The 8,975-nt window shown below is 41.8% G+C and overlaps 1 protein-coding gene across 1 annotated transcript; it reads left to right on the top strand.

Moving 5' to 3' along the window:
• Positions 1-7,537: 7,537 nt before the first annotated feature.
• LOC124695388 lies at positions 7,538-8,473 on the top strand. The gene has a single exon (XM_047228242.1). It carries the CDS (start codon positions 7,538-7,540, stop codon positions 8,471-8,473), a length of 936 nt encoding a protein of 311 aa, XP_047084198.1.
• Positions 8,474-8,975: the final 502 nt, after the last annotated feature.

Genomic DNA, 8,975 nt, shown 5'->3' with positions numbered 1-8,975 from the left:
GAGCCACTGAAAGGGGTTTCAAACTAGAGGGAGGGGAAAACTGAGGAAAAGTTAAGAGGCTGGGGAAAACTGAGTACAACTAACGAACCAGGGGCACGAAACTAGAAATCCCTATATTATAATTAGGTTGTTCATACATGGTGTTTTATGTGTCTTTTTTATTCTTTATATGGATCTAATATCTGAAGTAACACATGTCATGATATATGCTGGTATGAGGAGGTTCAAGTTTTGTCTCCTTATAATTCAGGTACCTTCTTCGCTTATCCAAGGAAAAGTTGCGAACCAAGGGGAGTAAAAGCCATGGATTTTCATTTTTGGAGCAACACAGGTCAGAAAGAAATGCATCCGTGCTTCCACTTTTATTTAATGATGAAAACTTAGTGTTTAGTATGTGTCCTTCGATGGCTTCCTTTCATGTCTGGCAAAAAAAGTTTCATTGTAGATACCTATTATGCATTGTTCAAATGCATCTGACTGCTTTTATGTAACCTTTTATGTTGATTTTTTCTCAGACCACCTCTATGTATTTACATTTATTTTATTGTTGCTTATTAGTCTAAATTACAGGAAGGAAGTGCCAACAGAGCCGTTTGCTAATGCAGAGGACAAGAGCATGCCATCGTCCGTGAAAATAATGAAGATCCCTCGGACATAAGTTTTTTCATTCTTTTTCCAGGTAAGAAATCCTAAAACCTTATTATTGATTTCATCTCGATGCAGTTTTACAATTTAATATCTTATACCATCTAACTCTATCTGCACTTTTTGTCTACTTCAAGTGCTAATTTCTTGCATGTACATATGTCTGTTTGGAGTCTCTCATTTTACTCATTTGTTAAGAAATCTACTCACTTTATTCTGATAAATTTGTTTCGATGATGAAATTTTGTGCGTATTCAGATACATCTAATAAGCCTTTTTTAGTTTAGTTGTTTATTTATTAGTTTCTAAATTATGCTAAAGTTTAAGACTATCAGCCGTTGTTTGTGCTCCGCTTTGTTAATTTGGTAATGTAGCAACTATTTGGCTTAGGATTGCAATACAGTATGTATACTCGAAGTACCTATATGAAAAGAGGTTTAATTTCCATCTGTTACTCAGTGGTAAATGGTATAAGATGTTAATTTACTAGAGAAATCCATGTTCAACTATCTCTGCCTCCCATACTTGCAGTTCCCTTTAAAATTCCGTGTGATATATATTGTATAGGTCGAGACCCACGGATTGGATAATGGTGGTGGTGTTTTGAAACAATGGACAATTAGTTAACATGACTCCTAGATAGATCAATCAGTGTTATCCCCACATTTGTATCATTATACTGCTTCCGTTATCTGCATCAGTTTGACCGGAACATGCATGCCTCAAACATATAGGCAGAAAGGGATGCATTCCATTGGAAAAGATTTTTTTATAAAGACCTGCATTATGAATAAATCCTCTATTTCTTTTAAGCATGATATTTCGTTTACCCGATCATCACAAAGCTTGCTTCTTAGCAGTCTAGAAGTTGTTTAGTTTTCTCTTCGTATAAATTTCATGAAATTTCCAGCTAATTATTGCATTATACTTTTGTTGATTATGCAAATGCTAAAAGTTCCTGAGAGAGCTTCAAGCAGATGTTATTGCTAGGCTACAAATATAAAATTAGTTTTTTACATTATTTTTATTATTGTGGGACTTAAATCCAATCAATATGCAGTCTAACATGAAGCACTTCACGTGCATATATGACATTTTTCTATAGATATTTGGCTGTGTGGTTCCCCAACAGTTGTTCTTCCATGTGATAAGCCTATTGGATCTGAGGGTGAGGATGCTATGTTTCTTATTTTCATTCTTATTTCTGGTATTTTTCCTCTCAGCTAGGCTTTTATGCAGTTGGTCCTGGTATTGGTAATTCAACTGAATCATCTTCGGCAGTCCCAGCCCACTGTGTTTATTATCCTTTGTCAGAACTTGAGGTGGGCAATGGCACAATACATATGGACACAAGAGAAGGAGAAGCAACACTCTCTTGGGTTTCTATACTCTCTGACATGGGATTGACCTATTGATGCCTATATTATTATCATATATTCATACTATATTTGATGCTATCTCAGTAATGCTTAACTGAAAATAACATCATCTTTGTTTACGTTATAAAAAATGTTTCTGTTATTTAATGTTTTATTGCGCTAATGCAACTATCAGAAATTTAGTCCCCATCTTCCCAAAATGAAGATAATTGATCTGTCTGAAAAAGTGAAGCAAAAAACATGATAAGCGTCGTAGATGTTATCATGGCGTGTGCTCTCTTTTGTTTTCACCATGCTATAATATCAACTACCACTCGATAATGTGAGTGATCCTGTAGCGTGTGCTGCAAGAGAACATGCATCTCTGGGGCTTGTTGTGTGAGTGATCGCGGTGGGAAGAGGAGACGGAAGATGGAAGATGGCACGCAGCGAGGATATTAGGAGAATTTGGCAGAAGATCCCTTTGTGCCAGTCACCAGTTGTTTGATTTGTGAAATGTGTTGAAGACGATGGGAATTCATTGCTTTTGAGCTTTATTAGGAGAAAGAATACAAGAGATGGAGGTCATTTTCCAGTATGATCTTGTCACAATGTAAAAATATTTGTACTCACTATGGTTAACATTCAAGGGCTCGAGAAGATACTCTGTTTGTCCAGGTGACGCTTAAGGATTATCGATCTTTATTCATGCATCCTGGTCACCGTGGTGGTGCTTATGCAAAGGACAAGTTTGGAAATATGTGCATTCTGCTATTTCGTCTGCAATTTTTCTTGAGCTATTTGTGTTATGACTGAAGCCATTAGCTTTGCTTATAGCTACAATGCCGTGGGCATTTTTTATGCTTAAGGTAAAAAAAACTCCTTGGATACAAGTGGAATTCAATGACTTTCTAGAGGTATTGCACTCTTGTTCAGATCACTTTATCCTTTACGCCTTTTGGTTTTGGTAATTTTCTTAAGATTCTTTTTATGCCACCCATTCTGTGTGCTTCTAGAAAAAACGTATGAGCATTTCAATGGATATTATCATGGCCTTGGGGCTGTACCGCTGGCTGAAGATCTGCAGGCTGAAGATCTGGTGTGGCGGGGATTAAATTGATTGCCATGCCACCAATATTGTTCCTTGTCATCCTCAACCTTCCTCCCAGCAACGCGGATATGGAGTTCTTCATGGCCCTGTATCTTCTTTAGGTAACCACGAAAGGGATCTTCTGTTTTTATTCAAAAAAAAATATTTGTTTAGCTTCTGAACTTCTTATGTTCATCCCGCTTATTCAAGTTTTCAGTCCTGTTTAGGATGTATTGATGGTTGTGATCCTGCATCAAATGTAGGAAATATCGGTGTGTTCTTAATTTTAAAAAATAATGTATGTTTCTCGGTGTCTTCATGGTCATGCATGGAGGTTTATGTAATCCTGAAGTGCATGTGGCACAAAAGGAAAGGGTTCAAGACTAGGTATGCTGGAGAAGTTCATGTGGCGTGCCCTTAATTATCTTGAAGGAGGTAACAACGAGTGTCCGCTGATCGACGAGGATGTGAGGTCCTAATTTCAGATGATTGCCAATTTGGATGGTTCTTCAAATATATTATTTGCTTGATCCGGCAAAACCATCGCACAATGAGGAAATCTAGCGGAGCATGTTACCCAAGTCTGTTGCCTCAGAACAGCTACGTTGGCGCAATTGAGAGAATGACCCTCACAGCCGTGCGCTATGCATCAATCGAGTGCCACAACACCAGCCGAGCATAGAAACAACAAGAGGGCTGAATCTCTGTTTTTTTTAATATTCCTAGCAATTATATCCTTCGGTTTGCTATGCGCAGCTCGCATGCTACCTTTCTCCCCAACTTCTCTCTGTTACGAAGAAGTTCAACATGAGTTCACATGGAAAAAAACTAGAAAAGCCGTAGCAACGCACGGGCATTCAACTAGTGGGGACTAGTATTTTGGCATGAGGGAACCTAGAGCTTAACTCTGCCAGCATAGTGCATGTACGATCTCGAGCTTGGGGTTTTGATCTTGGGGTTGTGCTGGAAAGCCCTTTGAATTTCTAGTCCTTTTAGGCTCAGTTTGGGACTTTGTAAATTTTAACGCTTGTAAGTAGTTCTCAGGTCTAATAATTTATACCTATCAGAACTCTTGCAAGTGTCCTTCAATACCCTGCATACAAGGCTATTTTCATTCTCAGTAAACTGTTATATGGATAGATAGTATACATGCTTGGCAAACTGTGACAAGAAACTAAGCCAGACACAAACTGAACACTACATGGAGCCAGTTCAAATAGCTATCGCTTCAGTTAGAGATTGACAAATTGAGTCACTCAACTTTATGAACTGGATAGTATATCAGTACATTCATTTTTATGACGAAAAATGGTCCTGGCACATGACTTATATTACAACTAATTATCGAAGCCCCTCTCGTCAGGTTCTAGCAAGATGTCTATGTATAACCAAATCACCAATCATGAAGTGCATATGACCAAGCCAATTGTGCTCGACTATAACACAGGTTTTAGTATCCGATGTGAGCTGATCACATGCGGTAGTTTGTCTGCACTGCAGGATACATCGGACCCTTTTTACGGACTCTGATGTCTAATTTGGCCGGATGCACGCGTTTGATCTCCATCACTAGCGGAGCATGAAGCTTGGCCGTCCGTTTCCTGCCATGAACTGGTGGGGCCTAAGTCTACTTTGACGGTCCACAATCTGTGTGATAATTTGGTGCCATGTCAGCGGGTCTGGTTAGTCAGAGACAGCGCCCATCTAAACAGAGAGATTTTTTTTTGTCATGGTGTGAATCTATCCTCGTGGGTTGTTGCAAAAAAATTCGTATTCTGGCAATTTTTTTAATAAGTTGCCCAAAATGTAGTGTTTTTTTTTTTTGCATTTCTCTCCTGATATAAACATGAGACATTGTTATCTTGTGTTCATTTCAGCGTCCTAGCGTGTAAAGTTAACCTTCCATCAATCATTGTATATACTCCCTCCGTCCTAAAAAAAATCGCAATTTTCTCTAGATCTGGATGAATCTATAGCTAAAACATGTCTATATACATATACCTTCCATAGACAAAGTTGAGAAGCTTTCCTAGAAACAGAGGGAATTACTCCCTCCGTTCCATGAAACACATCTTAGATTTTTCAAAATTTAGATGTAGATAGATCCATATTTAAAAAAATCCAAGATATTTTTCATGTGACGGAAGGAGTACATCTGATATGCTTAGAAAGAACTTATAGTAGTAGTACATACATTTGCTGCAACTATTATTTACAGTTCAATGACGGGAAGGTAACACACACATGTACGGTCTAATGATTTTATCTCTAGCACACGACAAAATGAACCAACCTTGCATATACTCCTTATGAACATGAATTGCATGGTAGAGTCCCTTTCGTTCATTGTACCTAGACACCTTCCATCCATTGCCGAGAACCTAGACCGGCGGGATGTCAGTATCCTCCATTTCAGGTCTCCAGAAACCAATAATGGCAATGCTAACCGTTAACATATAAACGCACCTGAACGGGCAGTGTATTCTCATTGGTTAATTCGTGCCCAATGAAGCTTCTACCAATCAGAATATCATTCCCATGAACAGCGTGATCTCAAGGCCATAAGGTTTGTGTAGATCAATTGACAAAACCCTGGCTTTTCTCATGTTATTTTTATTTGTTTGTTTTGATCTTTCTTCCTTAAGTGGTGTCCTTCTAAGACATGGAATGTAACCTATAGATCATTGCCTTGTAGAAATTTATTACGAATAGCATGCAGAATGGGAAACCACATTCAATCTGAGATAGTTAATTATTATTTTTTGTTTATGTCGGATTCACACTAATTGCACTAAATTCAGTTTCGGCATAAAATTTAGCTGTGACTTGAAAGACTAGTGTAAAACTAAACTGAAAACCTTGTTTTGGTCCAAAAAAGGATCAAACCTTTCTTGCGATTATGTTTTTTCATAATTGTGGATCATAGCACGGACTTGTTAGATACTTATATTCACTTGTAAGGTTTTTTCTCATTCCCATGGAGGTTGTGCCACCTTATATCGTCCGTGTTTGCGACATTCGGGTCGAGCGGTGTGGCGGGCTAGTTTATGCTTGCAGTGTGTTCATTTTTCTATATCAGGCGTCTTAAATCATGCCGGCATGCTGACACCAACGTCAAATTCTTGGATGGTTTAGCGAATTAACGAAATTGATGAACCTCTGGCTCATTCTTTAGGCATGTGCAATTGATCTCGTCTGTGTGACATTTTACTCTTCTCGTTGCGCGTCTTATCTTGGGCATGCATGCCACGTTGTGTTTATGTATCCTAGTGTAGTTCTACGGGACAGAGGTATGGCGATGTCGGATCAACATGTGGTAGTGTCATCACTTGGATGGCCATGGACATGGGTCTGGTCTAACAATGGCGGCGATATGCATACTCCTTGTTGAAGGAATTAATTGTGTGCAGTTTTGTTGAATATACTATCGAGGGTGCAAATCCTTTGTGTGGTCTTCTCTGGTTGGGTTTGGTAACAACCATTTCTTAAGGGCATTGCTTTGGAAGACACTTCATGTTATCTGGGGGTTGTCAAAAGCATGGATAATAACTGAAGAGTGACCGTAACAACATGATCACAATGGTTAGTTCCGAGAAAGGTTGGATGTGTGAATCCTCGGCGACCCGATAGTCTTCTAGTGTTGAAGAGGCCAACAATATTTCCTACAAGTGTGGTGCATAAATAAAATTGATGTTGTCTAAAATATCTACGAAAATTGTTTTACATCAAATGATTTTCGGTGTCTTTGGGCAGGCGCAATTAATTAGTTTTCCGTACTGGTTGTCATCGTGAAGGTGAAAGCATCTAGCTAGCTAACGTCACTTAGTTAGAGAAAACATGTACTCCCTCCATCGAAAATAAGTAACTTGGATTTGTCTAGTGTGCCACCCCGTTAATTTAGGTAATGTTATATAGTTTTTCATTCTATGTCATTGACAATGATGTGTCACTGGATTGATGTGAGCAATCCTTAATTGCTACTCCCTCCGTTCTTTTTTAATTGACTCGAATTTAGTACAAATTTATACTAAATCCGAGTCAATTAAAAAGGAACGGAGGGAGTAAAAAATATGGGGCGCAATCCATAAATAGCGTTCCTATAATGCACAAAAATGCTACGGAGTATTACGGTTGAGCTTGAGGTTTGACACAAAAATTAACAGAGTAGGAACTTGCTTTTCATGCATGGTTGCCTCCGATCGTTTACGCGCGTCTCAAGTTACTGAGTATGTGAAGCGCGAGTGCCTGACTATTACCATTCAGTATTAAGTCAATTAATGAGCTAATAATGTCCAGTTCTGTCGACACATGCTGACATTTCTTGACCACAACTCCACCGCGAATATACGAAGAGAATATATACATCGATCCCATGCACTGCGTTACTCCTACATTGCTTTACAGCTAAGTAGCTAACACAATCACAGATCATACTATCACTGACATGCATCCTCACCAGCTGCAGATGCCACCAACGGCGCCGACGCCCCGCGCCAGGCCGAAGCGTGCCACGGCGCCCCTCGACGCGGCCGCGAGAGCCCGCCTCGCCGCCCTCCCCCGAAGCACCGACGACAGTAGCGGCAGCGAGCACGACGCGGCGCCGGCGCTCTCCAGCCTCGTCAACGAGTACCTCCTCGAGGCGGACGCCACCGTCCGGTCTTCCACCATCCTCGCCGCGGAAGCCTCCTCCGATCCGGACGACGATCCCGATGGCACCAACAGCTCGCCGACAGCGGCGGCGGACACGCTCGAGGAGATCAGAGCCAATCTCGACCCCGACGACGAGCAACGCCGCCGGCTCGTCTTCGCCGTGGCGGACGCCATGCGCGGGCTGGACGACCTGCGGCCGAACCGGTCGGCGTTCCGGCGCGCCGTGATGTCCCGCCTGCGTGAGCGCGGCCACGACGCCGGACTGTGCAAGGCGAGGTGGGACAAGTCGGATGTCGTGGCCGCCGGGAGCCACGAGTACATCGACGTCGTGGTCACCGGTGGCGAGAGCGAAACGAGGTACGTCGTGGACGTCAGCTTCGCGGCCGGCTTCGAGGTCGCGAGGCCAACGGTAGAGTACGAGGCGGTCCGGGCGGTGCTGCCGGAGGTGATGGTCGCGCGGCATGAGCACCTCAAGCGGGTCGTCAAGCTCGCGGCGTCGGCGGCACGGCGCTCGCTCAAGCGCAGCGGCCTCAGCGTGCCGCCCTGGAGGAAGAGGCGGTTCATGATGGCGAAATGGCTGGGGCCCTACAAGCGGACGGTTAACTCCGTGCCGGCGTCGGCGGGTACGGCATTGGCAAGCAGTGGCATGGCGGGGATCTGCCGGACTATTGTTGGCTTCTTGCCGCCGCCTGCGGTGGTGGGGACATCGTCGGACCGGCAATGGGGTTGAGGTGGCTGCTAGGGGTCTGAAAGATGCAATTGTTAAGTTGCAGATCGCATGTACATTAGATAGCTAGCTATTGGGGTTTGATGATCTAGAGAAATAGAGGATGGATGTGTACATACATTGTTGGTTCGTTTGTTCAGTGGGTATTGTTGATTCTTTGTGTACCTTAGCCTTGTAATAATTCTGCATTAAGACGGAACCAGATCTTGTGTGTTGGGCTTGTGGCTAGCTATAAGAGCATCTCCAGCTCTAACCGAAAGAGCAAAAGTTAGAGGAGGAAACGTTTATATTTGCTCCTCTAAAATTTAGCCACCTATAGCTGATCACCTATACTTAAGCGCCTAAAATTGTTTTCTTCTAAATCAAAACATTTGAACCAAATATTAAGTGGTTAAGCTAACATATTTATTATTACAAACCAAATTCATAGATGTAACAAATCAAATTGTTCAAATTCCAACACATCAAAGTTCAAATTCAAATCCATAAATAGACGCATAACTAA

Source organism: Lolium rigidum, chromosome 3 (genome assembly GCF_022539505.1).
Source record: "Lolium rigidum isolate FL_2022 chromosome 3, APGP_CSIRO_Lrig_0.1, whole genome shotgun sequence".
Classification (NCBI taxonomy): Eukaryota; Viridiplantae; Streptophyta; class Magnoliopsida; order Poales; family Poaceae; genus Lolium; species Lolium rigidum.
This window is presented reverse-complemented; position numbering and strand designations above follow the sequence as displayed.